Source organism: Nipponia nippon, unplaced genomic scaffold, assembly GCF_047370975.1.
Source record: "Nipponia nippon isolate SJK-2023a ecotype South Korea unplaced genomic scaffold, ASM4737097v1 scaffold_10, whole genome shotgun sequence".
In the NCBI taxonomy this organism is placed as follows: Eukaryota; Metazoa; Chordata; class Aves; order Pelecaniformes; family Threskiornithidae; genus Nipponia; species Nipponia nippon.
In genome coordinates this window covers 18,592,159-18,608,782 of record NW_028262291.1, presented here as the reverse complement: position 1 = coordinate 18,608,782, position 16,624 = coordinate 18,592,159, and the positions used below count along the sequence as shown (strand labels likewise).

General features: G+C 56.4%; 1 protein-coding gene across 7 annotated transcripts in view; it reads right to left on the bottom strand.

The window, feature by feature from the left end:
* Window positions 1-3,879: 3,879 nt before the first annotated feature.
* DUSP8 (dual specificity phosphatase 8) overlaps window positions 3,880-16,624 on the bottom strand; it is a 42,929-nt gene continuing 30,184 nt past the window's right edge. For 6 of the 7 annotated variants that reach the window (XM_087745777.1, XM_087745778.1, XM_087745780.1 and 3 more), the window contains exons 4-7: window positions 8,158-8,324; window positions 5,739-5,898; window positions 5,406-5,529; window positions 3,880-5,017 (exon numbers count right to left, since the gene is read on the bottom strand). In XM_087745777.1, the coding sequence (XP_087601903.1) occupies window positions 3,931-5,017; window positions 5,406-5,529; window positions 5,739-5,898; window positions 8,158-8,324 (1,538 nt within the window). In that variant the 3' untranslated portion in view covers window positions 3,880-3,930. Of the gene's footprint in view, window positions 5,018-5,405; window positions 5,530-5,738; window positions 5,899-8,157; window positions 8,325-15,981; window positions 16,420-16,624 lie in introns of those variants that run through there. The other variant, XM_087745776.1, reaches the window with a different exon arrangement.

The window sequence follows — 16,624 nt, the reverse complement described above, 5'->3', positions numbered from 1 at the left end:
GAAGGGGACAGCAGGAGGGGTTTCTAGGGGGCATCGTCTCCTAAGGGGCAGATGTAATGGGGATGAACATCCAAAGAAACAAGCAGACAAAGAGGAGGGCCGAGAAGGCAGCAGGGGCTGGGGACGCTGCTGCAGAGGCTGGGGACGAGCCTGCTCCGACCCAAGCCTCTGGCTCAGTGTTGCCGACCTGATCACTGCCCTCCTGCCGCCTTCGCTCAGTCCCCCTGAAAGGCAGCCAGAAGGAGGTGACCGGGGGGGTCAGCCCTGGGGACAGGCATGGGCTGGAGGGAAGGGTGCAATGTCCCTTCTAGCCTGAAGGAAAGCTGTGGTTTGCTCTGTCCTTCGTGTGGCAGAAAGCTCAGCCACTGCTGCTGCCACGACTGTCAGGCACTCAACAGCTTTGTTGGTTCCTCCCTTGAAAGGGGAGACCTTTCCTCTCCTCTGCTCACACTTGGCCACTGTGGGTCCCTACGAATAAACGTATCATCATCAGATCAGCATGGAAGCATGATTTTTGGTTCCAGTGAGGCTTTGGGTTGGGTCGTCTGTCTGTGAGCCCATAAAAAGACTTGGCTGACAGATGACGGGGAGGGCTACCAGCTGGCACATCCATCCTCGTGATAACTCACAGCTCTCTGATTCATGGACAAAGTGGTCTATTAGACAGAGTCTGATTTTAAAAAATCACTTAAGTTAATTGCAAGCCACTCGGTGACGCTGATGGCTTTGGGTCAGCGCTGGCAGGAGACACTCAGGCAGCACTGCTCCATCAAGGCAGACTTTCTGGATGTAGCCTTAGAATATTGCATGAGAGGGCTTCTAGTGCACATGCCCAACATAAAGGGGAAGGATGAATGCAAAGTACATCAAAATAAGGCTGCAGAGGTGGGTCATGAATGTCTCTTGGCAGTTATGATCTACTAATCTTAAAATCTACTTCTCTTTGCTCTGGTTTCAGAGGAGAGAGGAGTCCACAGTGCCTAAAGCCTCAAACATGGCTGAGGAGCATCCAGGGGATGACAGAGTGGAGATGAGAAAAAGCAAACCACATATATCTGCTTCTTTGCAGACATTCAGAGTCTCATTTACAATACACACCCTCTCCTTCCTGACTTCAGCTGCTTTTTTGTGCTCGTAATACACCGTGTCAGCTAACGGGATGTCAGTTATGGGATGAGCTCCCTAGCACCTGATCTCATCTCCCCACCTGGCTATGCTGACCTGTTGTCCTCTTTTTATTAAATCTCTTTGGAGGTCATCTAGCCCCCTCTGCATTGCCCAAAGCTACACCTAACCAGCAACTTGCCTGACCTGAGCTCAGTTGATCTGTGCTGGTACCAACCCTGGAGTACTATGGGATGGGCAGGAACTGAGCGATACAGAGCGGAGATCAGCAGCCGATGACCCCTGGCATGCTTGGGAAGAGATGCCACCGCTGAGGGCAGCAGGAAGGGACACGGGACCAGCAACGCTGCAGGCGACACTAACCCTGGGCTCGGGGGGCTTACCGGAGGGAGGATGAAGCCTTTTTCCCTCCCTCCTTGGACTTTACATCGATGCCCGCTTAGAAGACCCTGCTGTGAGTGCAGCTCCTGAATAGCTGCCTGGCTCACGGAATGGACCCAAATGCTTACTGGAATCTAAAAAGGGAGCTTAGAAAATAGCGTCATCATCCTTTCATGGCCAGAAGGGAGAAATGTTTCAGGTTGGCACCACTGAGCTGGTTTGAGGTGGTTGCTGGAGGCAATGATGGGTGGCAGTGGGCTTTTGAGGGATGACTATGAGATCTCTCGCCCTCATCAAAAGTCATGTGGGAAGAGAGGCAGGTAATCCCTAGCTCTCCAGCCACCCCTGTCCCTCCCTGTCACACCTCAGGAAACCAGGCAGGAGCACGTGGGGGTCCCCAGCATCTCACCAAATGGCCCCATGGAAAACCAGAAAAACTAAAGCCAGCCTGAAGAGAGCAAGGAGCCTCCAGGGAGACTCACCTTGACTGCAGACACAGAGGTGGTTGGGAAAGCAACCAGCTGAAGCGAGCAGCCCCTCCTCGCATGATTGCAGCTCCTCACGCCTCTGCTTTGTGTTCAGTTTTAAACCTGAGATCATTTGGTTTTGTCACGTGTTGTTTGATTTAAAGATAGAAACGAACAACAAGAGGAGGAACAAGGGAAAGGGAGAGAAACTGTGTAGACCCAGAAAAGAAAAAAACAGCACTCCAAGGATGACACAGGACACAGACATGCACGAACAGAGACCCCTGAGGTATTAGCTTTGCAAACTAGCGCAAGACGAGGGAGAAAGCAAAGACAGCCGCAGGGAGAGATGTGCTTTGCAGCAGAGGCAGTTCAGTGCCTGCAGCTCCAGAAAGCAGCTTCTCAGCAAGCCTCATGTTAGGGTTCAGGGGCAAGAGCTTGGCTCCCCACCGGGATGGGGGGAAGCAGCCGAACACCTCTGAAAATAGGTTGGCAGTGCCCCCCATGTGCTTGCAGAGCTTCATGTCCAGCTGGCTTATCACCCACTGGAAAGAGGGGAGCTGGCCCGGAGGGGAACAGGGCCGGAGGAGTCCCAGCACCTGCAAACATGCTCCCCACGAGTTTCTCGGATGTGAAGCTAAGGATGGGGAAGCCTGAAAAACCACCATCCCCAAGGGGAAAACGGTGCCCATACCTCCCAAGCAAGGTGGCTGAGGGGAGGGGGAGCCGAAGGGTTGGGGCAGGCAGGTAAGACACCCCCCGATAACAAATCCCAACTACTGCCAGCGTCCCCTCCCTGCCTCCGCTGCGGCAGCCTCTGATGCCTTCCCCTTTCCTGCACACCCGGCACCGACACCCGGCACCCTTCCCTCCACTTCGGGTGACTGCCTCCTCGCCCTCTCCAGGGAGGACAGGCGGCCCAGGGGAGGGGCGCACAGCTGGGGTGGGGTGACAGCCAGGATGGGGACGATGGCTGGGATGGGATGATGGCTAGGATGGGGATGACAGCCGGGATGGGGATGAGGAGAAGCAAACAGAGACCAAGGGGTGAAGAAGCGGCAGCAGCTTCCAGAAGAGAGTTTTCTGGCTCAGTTTGTGTTATAAGAAAGTTTTATGGTTTGCTCGTTCACTTGTTCATTTCTAGAAAAAGTGCCCAGAAGAGTCTTCTGTCCCCTTGTTGCTGTGCCCGGAGGGAAGGGGGGAAAATCTTTGTTGTCAACATGAACTATAGAAGGAGCCACAGGCCTCAGATATTGCTTAGAAACTCGTATTTCAGATTTAAATACCATACACAGTAAAAATAGAGCTGAAAGTACCGCCCCACATTGTCTGCAAATCATTGCCAGAATGAACAGCTTCAATAAATTAAAAACAAAACAAAAAAATTGAAATATTATTTACGTCTCAATAAAAATTGCAGTAAAACCATTTACCTTTTCCTTTGTGTGTGTGTTTTCGTTTTTTTTTCTTTATATTATATATAATATATATTTATATATGTATAGGGCTGCTCCAGTGCAGCATTTTTAGGATACTTAGCCAGAGAAACATAGGGGAGCATGCTTAGTGCACCAGGGTGCAGGGAAGGGGGCGGCCGTGGTCCCCCCACAGGCACTGTGCCCCATCTCCACAGCCAAAATTGTGACCCCTGCCCCTTCCCACTCGAATTTTATGCCCAAATTTCGAGCATGGGTCTCTGAGGGCTGGGACCCCCTGGGGATGGGGGGGAAGGACCAGGATGGGTGCAGGAGGGACACTAAGCATCCGCCGTTATGTTTCCCGACTCTGGAAAGACTCATCCGCCTTCGCTTCGGTTTCAGCACGTGCGCTCCCGAAAATGCACGCGTGGGTATAAATACTACTCCCCCAACCCCGCCGCCCCCCTTCCCTCTCCCCCCAGCTTAAATATCCCCCCACCCCGTCCCCATCCCTGCTCTCCAGGCACCCCGGGGGGGTGTCAGGACACCTCGATGATCTCCATGCTGCCCGAAAAGCTGGACTGTTTGCCGATTTTGCCCAGCTCTTCCCGGGCCCTGCCCTCGGACATGGTCTCCTCAAACTCCATCTGGCAGCTTCTCCGCTTGAACTGCTTCTCGGCGCCAGCCTCCTCGTGCCAGCTGTGCCGCCCGTCCCGCGGCTCGGCCCGTGCCTTGTCCCTCAGTCTGATCTCACAGCCGCCTGCTACCCCGCCGCAGCTGAACGGTGGTGGGTACGGGCCGGTGCTGGCAAACAGGCTCCCGCCACTACCGCCGGTGCTGCCGGAGTCCGTGCCGAAGTACCAGCCGGCCTCGCCGGAGGGGGTGCCGGGGGACTCCAGGTGCACCCCGCTCCAGGTGGTGGTGGCGCCAGGAGCAGCAGCTGGCTGGCCGAGCCGTGGCGGCAACCCATCCTCGGTGCCGGGGCTCTTGCGTGCGGCGCAGGCCCCGCCAACATTGAGGCTGAGCCCGTGGGCTGGCGAGCCCGCTGGGTGCCGGTGCTTCCGCCGCTGCCTCACCTTGGCCTCCAGCAGGAGGTCGGGCCCGCTCGGCCGGTCAGGGCTGTCCGCCCCTGGGGAGAAGGGGCCGAGGCCACCAGGGCCTGAGGGGCTGTCTAGCTTGCAGAGTTTGGGGGCGTCCCCTGGGCCGGGAGGCCCAGGGGGGTCCTGCCGCAGGCCAGGGGAGTAGGCAGACTTGATGTCCAGGGAGAAGGAGCGTTTCAGGCGGTTGGTATCTTGGATGCGCTCGGAGGAGAGGTGCAAGCCGTTGAGCCCCTGCTGCAGGGTGGTGGGCGACAGGACCTTTGGGGTCCCGCCTGGCCGCTCAGGGTCGCCGTGGGGGGACACCGAGCTGGTGCTTCTCGGCACCTCCTCGGCCTTCTCTGAGGTAGGTGGTGGGGGGTGCCGGCTGCCCTCAGCCGCCTCTGCTGCGTCCTGCTGGGTGTCCCCCTCGCCCCGGTCGCCCTTTGACTTCAGGGCCTTGAGGAGCTTCAGGCTCCTCTCGTACTCCAGGAGCTGCCCCAGGAAGTTGAAGTTGGGCGAGATGGATGGGCGACGGTCCTTAACGAACCTGCCGAGAGGCACAGACAGCCCTGGTTGGTGCTTGGTCCTTCAGCGGGTCACCCCTACTCTCTCAGCCTCTTTGGGGAGAAGAAGCATTGTCCAGGACCTTCTGACCAGACCCTCTGAAGAAAGGCGTCTTGGGGAACCATGGGGCCTCGGGATGCCCCAGGGGTAGAGCTGGGACTGCCTCCTGCCTCCCCCCTCCATTTTACCACTCCCAGCCATTCCTCATTGCATGCACTTTATGAAGGGAGGTTTGGTTTCACCAGGACTCAGCCAAGGCAAGACAGAGCTTCAAAGAGCTCCCACCCTATCCTTCTGGGCTCAGCCTGTTTTCCTTCCCTATAGTGAAGCATACCAGTGTAAGCCTCCCCTGCCCTCCAGGGAAAACTCACCTGTAAGCATCATCTGATGACATACCCATGGTCTTCATGATGTAGGCGATGGCAATGGTGGCTGACCGGGAGATCCCGGCCAAGCAGTGCACAATCACCTGGCAGCTGGACACCTTGGCCTTGTCTGGAGCATGGTAGAGGAAACAGAGAGAAAAGCATCGATACGGTCAGAGATAGTAGGCAAAATTACTCTATCCTCCCTCCTCAACCCTCAACCCCTTTGTGTGAAAGAACAAGGGTTGCTGCGAGTAAGACCATGGAGGACAGAAGAAGAGTTCAGGTTTTGAAGGCTGAGAACTGGAGGGTCTTGCAACCATTGTAACAAAAGCTCACCAATGAATTCAATGGACTTATCCAGCCAGGGAAGCAGCTTCTCACAGTAGTTGTCATTGACAGGAATGCGCATGAAGTGACTATCACAGATGAAATCTGGCTTGGGACAGGAGTTGCTGGCGTTGAGGACATAGCTTATCCCGTTCTGTGTCATCAAATCCTGGCAGGAAAGAAGCAATTGAATGATCAGCTGAGTTCAGCCAGCACCGAGTGCTGAAGATCTGCCTTGCCATGTACTCCCTGCCTTTTCCCATCCCAATATTTTCTCCTGTGGGTCTCCCACTGCTGCCTTGGCCTAGCTGATGGTAGTACAGCAGAGACCAGCTGAGAAGGTTGTGTCAATTTAGATTACACAGGTTTGAACCTCAGAAGAGGTCCAAGTAAAAGTAAGCAAGACCAAAGACACCTGGAAGAGGGTCCCAGAGGGGAAAACCCAAGAACCCCAGTACGAGAGGAATACAAAAATGCAAGAAAGAAAATCAGTGAAAACTCTGGCTGAAAATTCTGGAAGTATCAGCTCAGAGACAGAGGAAGCATCTCACCAGCAGAGTGGGGCAAGTCATTGGTAGCACACTGCGTTAACCAATGTCAACCCATGTTTTTGTTCCCACCCCCCTCAGAAACGCATTGGAAGTTCTCACAGATTTGTTAGTTGTTCACAGTTCTTCACTGTAAACATACGCTCTTGTGTTGGGACATAGGCAGGTGGCGAGGGGAACCAACTCTTCCCTCTTTCTGACACTGGAGTGAACCTGAACTTGTTTTCTGTGACTTTTCTGCTTTGGCCACTCAAGGGCCACCATCACTGCCCATATTTTTGAGTCAATAAAATGCAATGGCACAAGGGAGACCTTAGGTAAATAGAATCAGATGAAAAACTGCAATGAGGGGGTGAGGTTCGACCCACAGCCCATCCATCAGGGAGCTGGCTTGCTGGGTACATACTGCTGCATCCACACCAACTTCCATTCCTTCCCTCCCAGGGTTATGGCCAGCTTCACCTATATGTGGTGCTGACACCAAATTTATGGTTCATCTGACCCCTGTCTCTTTCCCCATCCCATCAGGTTAGGTCTCACCTGTACAACTGGGGGTAGGTTGCTTATAAAAAATGGGGGAACATCTGTGCCAGCTGCTGGGTCTCAGTGCCTGGTTTGCACTATTCCAGGGAAGACCCAAAATTAAATGGGAGAAGAAAACACGGAGATAAAAGAGTCCTCCCACACGTCAGAGTGCGTGGAGCTGCCATGTGGGATTTCTCCTTTGCAATGTGCTGGAGAAGTATTGCCCATGCATGGCCTCCAGACTTGACCCTGCTGTGCTGCCTATGAATAGAGCATCTTCTGGCCACATCGTGGGGATGGCAGAAAACACAGCTCCAAAAGATGAACAAAACCCTCTGAGGAGGCGGGAAGGGAAGGAAACCATCAATTTCCCTGCCTGACATTGGCTCCTCAGGAGACCGCACCAGGATTTCGGCCCTGGCTTTCCAGTGGCCGGCTCCTGCCCACCCCAGCAGGCTCTGCAGAGCCCAGCCTCCGCTCGGCGGAGCCAGCCCAGCTCCCGGGCTCACATTCTTGGCATTTTTCTCTTTCATTTCCTTCTACTCCCTGTATATAATTTCTCTCTCCTTCCTTTCTGTCTCCAACCCCCCTCCGGTGTCGTGGTCCCTCTCCCCCCTCGCCTGCCCTGGCCAAGGACGCCTGGCTGGCTCCCTCCTGCCCGCGGTAGGCAGGCGCCCAGCGGCATTTTAACTGCAATTCCTCTTTCTTTCTTCTCGCCGTTATTTTTCCTTTAAACAAAATTCCTTCCCTGGCATGACATCACAGCACAGCCCTTCCAGAACCTTTAAAAGGGCACTGTCCCTCTTTTCTCCTCTCTCCCCATAGCAAACCTTTGCTCATTTTTGGGCCTCCCGAACAAGCCCCTGCCCCTGGCCAGAGCTGCCCGTCCTTGTGTTGCCACGGCTGAATACCCCAGCTTGCTCCCACTCTCTCTGGTTCCCAAGGGGATCACGGGGTTGCTGAAATTGGTGTTATCTGGCAGCCTGGCTGGCTAGGCAGGTGGGTGCAAAGCTGGCTCCTGTTCCACATCTCCCTCCAGCTGTGGTAACTCCCCCGTCGAGCCCAGGTGTTTTCCTGGCCATGTTTTTCCTGTCCCTGAGTTTGCTACAGGCACTTGGGAAGAGTTTGACCACCCTAAAGCTCAACAATATAAGATGACTCACCCTGCAACCACCCTCCCCAGTTCTGCCAGGCTCTGCCTATGCACTCCCTGCCTTCAGCCTCCTGGGAGGGTCAGACTGACCACCCGTGGTCCTCCCACTGGGCAGGAGAAGAGTCCTTAATGCCCTCACCCCTCTGCATGGCTGGGGTCCCAGATGGGACAGGGTGGACATGTTCCCTTGGCAGGGCTGTACCTTGTTTAGGACGTCTTTCTGGGAGCCCAGGTAGAGATGCGGCAGGATGCGTGTGGGGCCGACGTTGGCCACGGGCAAGCATGGCTGGGAGATGCTCATCGGCAGGATGGCAGCTGGCTTCCCCTCGCAGAGCCCCGGAAAGCAAGACGAGAAGGTGGCAAAGCCTCCTGCAGAGAAAATGGGGACACTGAGCTTGGCGCAGCAAGGCCAAGATCATCAATACCTGGCACACCAAGGCCCAGGCTGGGGACAAGGCAGTGATAACCCTACACTGAGAACAGAGCCTTGAGGAGCAAAAAGCTACCAGCCATCGCTAACCAGTGCAGACACATTGCGATGACTGTGCCACCCACACGGAGAAAGGAATGGAGACCCAGCTCTGATTTTTCCTGCTGCAGCTGGATATTAATGTACACGTGAGGCATCCTGCAGCCTCTCCTGCTCTTCATTCAGACAACTTCATTCAGACAAACGACAAGAAGAGAAAGTCCTTTTCTTGGCTGCCTCGGAGGACAACCAGGGTCACTTTCTGATAGCAAAACCCACCAGAGAAGGATGACAACAAGCAAACCCACCGAGGTGCAAAGCTCCCCACATTGGGGAGGTCAGCCCAAACCTTGCCACAACAGCTACACTTACACATTGCGGTTTCTGAGAGATGCCCCCTCTGCCCAGCCCCGCCGAGCCCATGATTTCCACCACATTGGACCAGACCAGCACATTGGTACCTGCAGGCCATTGCAATTTTTCACACTCCGACTTTACTGAATGTGACAGCAAGCAGTCCCCAATTTACTGCACAAAGCTGCTGGGCAGTCATACCCAGCTTGAGCATCTCAAAGCCCGATATTGAGAGAAAACCCCCAGCTGGCGCTGTGGTAGGTGGCATCTGACAGCCAGAGCTACCGCCACAGTGTCTGGCATGGTCAAAAGCATGGTCTAAATGTGAATGAGCCTGCCTGAAAGCCAGTCCCCAGCTCAAGCAGCAAGAGCACTGACTTGAGCAGGGCAGCAAGCATTGTTCTGCCTGCATGGTGGGCAGCTTGGGGAGCTGGAAAACCCCCAGTGCTGTTGCACATCCTGCACGGTTGTGTAAGGCCACTGGGATCCTGATTTGCTCTCGCCCACTGATCCCATTCTCCGGGGCAGAGCTGGGTCTGGCTAGTGGTGGCCCACCCTCGCTCTCCTCCAGCTGAGGACATCTGGGCGGCAACTTGGTGCAACGGAGAGGACCTTGGATTGTATCAGCCCAACCATTCTCTCTTGAGGTTCTCCCAGTCATGCGAATGAGCAGATGCAGCTTGACATCACCCAAAAGGCAGAGAAGACTTTGGGGCTTGACTGCCTTTGACTGTCAGAGGGACCACGATGCCCCCACGAGATCCTTCTGAAAGTCCAAGTCTCTGGACTCAGCACCATGGGAACCCCTGGTCCATCTCCACAGCTAAACAAGACCTTTTAATGAGCCTTTAGTAACGACCTGTCCATTCAGTCTCTCTCCCCTTCGAAAGCAGGGCAGCCTTGGCACATCATTGTCAATTTACCTTCTCCAGCACCTTGCCAGCATTTCTGCTGACCCTCCCTGCCTGCTGCTGTGGCACCCAGGCTCTGGTGGAGTATGACTGGTGCTGCAGACAACCCACCCCACATGTCTGGGAGGTGAAAGTGATGGAGAAGCCAGAGCAGCACACAAAATCATGCTCACACCACCTGGGAACATCCAAGGTCTTCCATCACAGCAGCTCCTGATGTCAGCTCCTACTACCCCAAGAGGAAGGTGTCCTCCAACCAACCTCTTTCTTCCCCTCTCTTACGTTTCCCTCGCTGGTAGCTAACACAGCTCCCAGCTTCAAAACCTGGCCAAGCCGGGAAGGGTAGAGTTAAAGCACCTTATCTTCTCCAGCACTTCCTTTTCTCTGGCTCCCTCCGAAATGACATCACCTCTCAACTGGGACATTAAATCAGAGTGAAAGCAGGAGGCCCAGTGCAGGTGCAGCGCAGCTCCGGTTACTGCTCATCCCTGCACTGAGTCCCCATTGCCAAGGAGTGTAAATCACTGGCCAGAGCCCTGCGTGGACACGTGCGAACTCCCTGCTTTGCCCCGCACTTGAGCACACGCCACTGATGCCTCAGGGATGCTTGAGCAGAAAGCCTGTGGGAAGGGTTTCCTTCAGCTGCCCCCAGGGAAGCCTGCAGCACATGGGGTTGAGTGGGGTGCAGATTTGACCTCTGGACTCATGCAAAACAACATGGGAATTTTTCTGAAGGAACCTGGCACATTTTTGGGAAGCAGGGTGCATGCAACTGCAGCCCTGGGGATGCAGCCTGCTCTCGTCCCCAGCCTCTTGCACTCACTCTTACCCATCAAGAGGGGCCCGGGGTCATGTACAGCTTTGTATCGCTCTTTAAAAGCTGGGAGTGTGGGGTGATCTCATAGCTAAAGCAGGTTGGGGCACGCCGCTCTCTCCCCTTTGCTTGCCTCCGCTGGCACTTGCCAGATCCTCTGCCAGCCCTGCCTGGGGAAGTCCAGGCAGGGGCAGAGGGGGCTCAGCAGCAGGCAGGGATGTTTGCAGAGGCTGGCAGAAGCACCCTCAGCTGCGGTGCCTACCCCAGCACGCTGCCAGCAACCAGAGGATGCTGGCACCTGAAATGATGCCCATAGCTCACCCTGCTTGTCCCAAGCAAAGCCTCAACCCCATGTCTGGGAGCCCAGGCATGCTCTCATCCTGCCTGTCCTCATTTTCCCCATGCTTGCAGCTGCTGAGGGCAGCCTGGGCTTGGGGGAAACCCTAGAGATGGGGTCGGGGACCCGACACCATCCCAACCTTGAAGTGATGTGCACCCCACCCCACACCGGCTGCTCTAGCATGCCTTTCATCTTTAGAAAGCGAAGCAGCTCTCCAAAACAATCCCAAAGGCAGTGAATGTCCCTGGCTGGGCTCCAACCGATACCTGGGCTTTCCCCCTCCATACCCCGGGCCATGGATTCCAGCTTTTGCTGGGAGAGTGCAGCAGAGTCCCACAGGGTGAGGAGCAAGGGCAGCACTGGGTCTTTCTAGTCTTTCCTCTTTTATTTGCAGTGCTGGTGCCGGGAGCGCCGTTTCTCTTGGCACGTGGGGAACTAAGTTCAGGAAGGATTTGTATATGACATGGAGTGGGGGCTTGGGGATCTCTGGTTTCTTCTTCTCGAGGCCCTCCCCTCGAGCCTGGTGAGGGCTTGCTGGAGAAGAGCTGGTCCCTGCACGGCACGACCCCGTGTACTGCGCATGGCTCCAGCACTCCTGAGGGCTCTCAAAACCATTCCCTGGAAAACCCAGTGTCTTCCTGCCTCCTGCAATTACCTGAGGCAGAGGTGGAGCCCAGGAGGAGAGGGGGGAATGTCTGGGCACAGAGAACCCGGCCAGAAGTGGGGACACCTTTACTACTCCTGCTGAAAATGGAGGAAGGACGAGCCAACAACCAGCATCAGGCAGGTCTCTGGCAAGGCTGGGGGGTGAAAATCACCCCCCAACTTTGGGGGGTTCATTCAGCAATGCCCACAGAGACATAAAAACCCTTAGCGGTGTCCAGCTCAAGCTGGGGCTGAAAAGAAATGCAGCTTTCGGGAGGGAGGGGAGTGCTGTCAACCCCCCAGAGGAAAGAGGGAAACTGAGACATGGGGTGTTGCAGGAACTTAGTGCCAGAAGAGTGCAACAACTGAAACCTCGTTTCTTCCCCCATCCCAGGCTTCGCTCACGGGGTGCTGACCCTCCCTTCCACCTCTGACTCTGCCCTGCAGAGACCCCTCTGTGCCAGCCCCGAGCCCTGCTCTGCATGGCCCTGACAGCAAACAGAGGAGGGGGAAAAAACGCACAACTTCTCCCCCACCCCCATCTTTGCCAGGCCCTTCCCCCTGCATGTTTTCCAGCTGCATCTGTGACAACCTCCCAGTGAAGCTGGATTTGTTGGGAGAACAGATGCTGCAGAGGAAAGATGGCCAGCCTGGGAATCCTTCCTGAGCCCATCCATGAGCCCAGGTGGAGATGCCAGTAACATCTTTGAATAAGCCCCTGTGGTACCAGCACTGCTGCAACTGTTGGGGAGCCCTGTGACTTTTCCCCTTGAGCAGCAAACTGCACAGTGAGGAGCCCTTTGTCAGTCTCTCTTTGCACCAGCGGCTGCGTAAGACCATGAGATGGCTATAACCAAAATGAACAAAAAGCCCCAGTGCTGGCACTGGGCTGATGGGCATGGAAGGAGATCAGAAGGTGGAAGGAGAGAGGTGTTGGACTGCTGAGCTGGGACCCTGCCGCACCTGGGGACCCCTCCACTGCCTTAGCTATCACCTTCAGGTGGTCTCTGGGGACATCCAGCTCATGGCTGGGACACTGACAACATCTCAGGCATCACCTGTCACCTGCAAGTTGCCCTGCTCCCCTCTCTGCCACAGCAGGGAAGCATTGGTGGTGCAGGGAGGGTGACACAGAAGGTGACAAAGTCCTGGCTAGGGACAGGGACATGGTGTGGCATCATTTTCCTCCTGGTGGTAAGCCCCGGCTTTGGGGATTTACAGTCCATTGAGCTGCATGGGACGTTAGGGGAAATGATGCTGGGGATAAAAGGGAAGTGTGGGGCACATTAAGCAGGGCTCTCCCAGCTCCCTGCTGCTCCCTGCACTGAGACTGTCTTCTTCGGCTGAAGGCGTGGAGACAGGGAAATGATGGGGCTTGAAAACCCTTTCATGTCTCACTCTGGCAGCTGCAGACTGCCCATTCATCTCCAGCCCCATGGACTCACCTCCTCCAGAGTCCCTTGCAACAACCCAACAGCTCTGGCCTCGATGCTGCACCCCACTGACTGCAAGAAGCCACGAGAAGGTTGCCCAGGGCACCTACGTCACCCCAAAACTGCTCTTTGGGAGAGCCACGTGCCTCTTGAACACCCCCAGCCCCACAAGTCTCCTAAATTCCCCCCTCCCCCGCCCTGAGACACACCAAGCAGCAGGGACACATCCTGTTCACCAGCCTCCCGTGTGCATGGTGGAGCACATCCAACCCAGAGCCCCCCAGCAGGGAACAGGAAAGAAGAGGTGACACGTCACTCTGGTGTGCCATCAGTCTGCGGCAGCAAGGAGGAGGGGAACAGACACAGCGGGAGCTGCAAACCCTCCCTGGGCCAGCAGCTGCTGGACCCCACCTCCTCACCCCCAGCTTTCACACCAGGAGCTGGCAGGAGACCTACAGGGGGGTATTAAAGAGGTGGTTTATAGCCCACCCTCATTGCTCCTATAATGAGTGTTAAAAAGCAGCAGCTGGAGCTGCTCAGAGACTGGTTCCCCGTGCAGGTGCTGGAGCTTTTGCAGCAGCCCATGGCCTCACCAGTGGGCTTTGCGCCTGTACTCATGCTGGAGACCCTGTGGCCCCCTAAAGCTCCCAGAGGCCAAGGGGGCTGAGAGAGGCTGGGCTCTGCCCAGCTCTCATTAAAATGCCTGCGGTGGCTGAGAGCTGCTGCCAGGGTGGCACGTGGCGAGGGGCAGCGGGGCATACAAGCAAGCACACGCCTCGGCTGCTGCTGGAGCAGCCGCCACGCCAGCATGGCTCCCTCGCTGCTGTGCTGGCTCAGTGGCCAGGATGGTGCCTGGATGCCCCCTCCCCATCACCCCAGTCCCCTGGGGACACGCTGCTCCCAGTGCCCCAACACATCCATGCCCAAGTGTTAAACCACCTTGCTGAACTGAGGCATGGCAGGAGATGACAAGAGCCGGGGTGACCTGCAAAACCCCAGCCCTTGCCTGCATCGTGCTCAGCCTTGGCAGGGCAGTGAGCCCCAGAGTTCGGCTGAGCATCTCTGCGGCAGCTTGAATTGAAGGAAAGAGAGTGGAGAGGCCAGGCACGCCACACATCAACCCCTAGAACTGCTGGGAAAATCCCTTTTTGCAAAATGCCGTCTCCCTGGCTCTCGTGCTGGGTGGGAGCCTGTTGGTGCCGGCAGCTAAGCCGGGCGGCGTAATAAAACACTGATTACTGTCACCCTTACTCACTGTGCTCCAGGAAGCTCCAGGGCTTTGTCAGCGCTTCCCGCTGCCTGGGATGTTTCTGAGTTTTCCCCCCTGCCTCTATCCACGCTGTTCCCCTCTCGGCGCTGCAGCCCTCTTTGCTTTTCCCCAGCCCTGCCAGCAATGCTCGGCGCAGGCAGCCCTGCCAGCCATGCCCGCTTGCTTGCATGCCCTTCCCACCTGCCTGGGTGAAATCCCGGTGCTCCGCAGCCTGGCCAACTCGCCCTCTCCTGGCTGACGCTCTTTTACTTCCACGCATCTCAGTGCATTGGAGAGAGATGTCCAGCGCTCACCTAGTCCCCTGTCCCCCCTGCGTCCCCTTGCCCAGCCCCTGTGCTCTCCCCTAGCCCAGGTTTTCACCTTCCCTTCACTCGGCACCAAATTTCATCACCCCACTGCTGGCTCCGTTTTTTTTTTTTCCAAGCAGTGGGGATGAGAAAGCCGATGAATCAGCCCTGTTATGGACTCATGTGAATTCCCCATTTTCCCAACAGTCACCCCGAACAGCCTCTGCCCATCTGCTGCTACATCATCCTGCTGCCTCCCAGCCTGCACCAGCCCCCCACGGCCTCACAGGCTGGTCCCAGACCCCCCTCCCGTTCTCCCAAATGAGTGGAAAACATCCTTAAAAAAAAAGGAAAAGCAGCAGAAAGGAAGCCCTCCACCCACACAACCACGGACACACTCCCTGAGCTGCTGGGCTTGATTTTCCTCTGGTGACTGTGCCTGCTTTGGACCAGCCTTACTCGTTCTAAGTAAAGAAAAATGTGTCATTTCCAGGAGTGACTTATTACTAATGACACCATCACTGGGTTATGTGCTTCATGCCACAAAAACCTGTCAAGAGCTTTTAGCAGGCTCCCATTTTAAGTGGTGATGAAGGGGAAGTTTCTTGATTCAACCCTTTGGTAATCTAGGTCATTCCAGGCTCGGCATATTTTTAAGCTTCTCCAGTTAATATCCCCTTCCTCTGCTTGCCCTTCACCCTGGTGCTGGGGGGTGGAAACACTGCAAACACCCGTTCTGAAAGAAATCCCCCTGAAGATGGGCAGGCAGCAACTGCTTGTGAAGCGAAATGGCTCCATTGGGCAGCTGCCTGGGTGCGGGCAGCAGCGCGGTGCTCTTTCAGCCGACTGCTCCTTGCACACCTCGCCGCCCTCATTCGTCCCTTCCCTGCCGCGCACTCTCCTTTGCCCGGGGCGTGGACGCCCGCAGCCTCGGTGACCCCTCCAAACTGGTGTCCGAGGGAGTAGAGGTGCTGGTGGCAGAGCCTGCCCTGGCTCCCGCAGCCTTCCTCCTTCCCTCCTCCTCCTCCTCTGCTCCATCCCGCCCTCGCCAAGCTTGCCTGAATGGAGAAGGGTTCAGGGGACCCTGTAGCTGTCCCCTCCCCCGGCCAGGCAGCCTCACCGGACCCCACACCAGGTGGGAAAGCTGCCTAACACTGGGACCGCCGCAGGCAGCCTCTCACCTGCCTGAAGGAGCTGCCCCCTCCGTGCAGCTCCTTTCCTGCTGCTGCCTGCAGGACCAGGCTAGCTGCCTCCGCGCCCGCTTCCACACATTGCCTGTGGCTGGGAACTGGTGGTTGCTCCCCATCTGCACGCTCTCTGCTTGCCTCCATCTCCCCGCTTGCCAGCTGCCTGCGCTCTTTGTATCGCCAGCCATCGCGCTCCGCTCCCCGTCGGCCGCTCGGCAAAGGCGATCTCCGTTCCCTGGGCAAAGCAGGGCTCTGAGCCGCCCCCTCTTCCCCCTCCGTCCCCATCGGAAGGAAAGGAGCCGGCCGGCTGACAAACCTCTCATGTCCCTGCTCTCCTTCATCCTCCGCACCCTTATTTTCAGCTTCATCTGCCCCTCGCGCATGTCTGTCCAGAACTGGTCCTCGGAGGGAGCAATCATTACATCCACCGGCATCCAGGCAGCTGGGCTGCGACTCACGGGGGCACCTCTTGCCTTAGCAAAACAACAGCTGGCAGGCAAAAAAAATACTAAAAAACCCAAAAAAGCCCCCCTGCGGCAGAGCACCGCCAGCCTCCCCCGGCTCCAGCCTTCAGGCTGAAAAAATAAAAAGCATAAAAAAAATCGAGCAGGGTCGGGGGGCCCGGCACAGTCGCCTTTCCCCGGCTGCCCTCCTCCTCGCCTCTCGCTCCCTGTGTGCGCGGCTCCTGCTACAGCCTGAATGAGCTCAGCCCATGAGCAACAGCCCTGCTGATCCATCCACCGCCGCGCTCATAGCGCGCTCATAGTGCGCTCATAGCTAACGGGTCAGGCATGCGACCGCATTCCTTACTCAGCACACAGACACGCAGGAGAACGCCGGGCCTGACATATGCTTCACTCGCTGCTTAAAGGCACAACCGCAATTTTCTTGCCCGCCCAAAGCCCCCCGCAGCGAGCAGCTGTGGCAGGAGATGGATGGCTGCACCATGCCGGATTTGG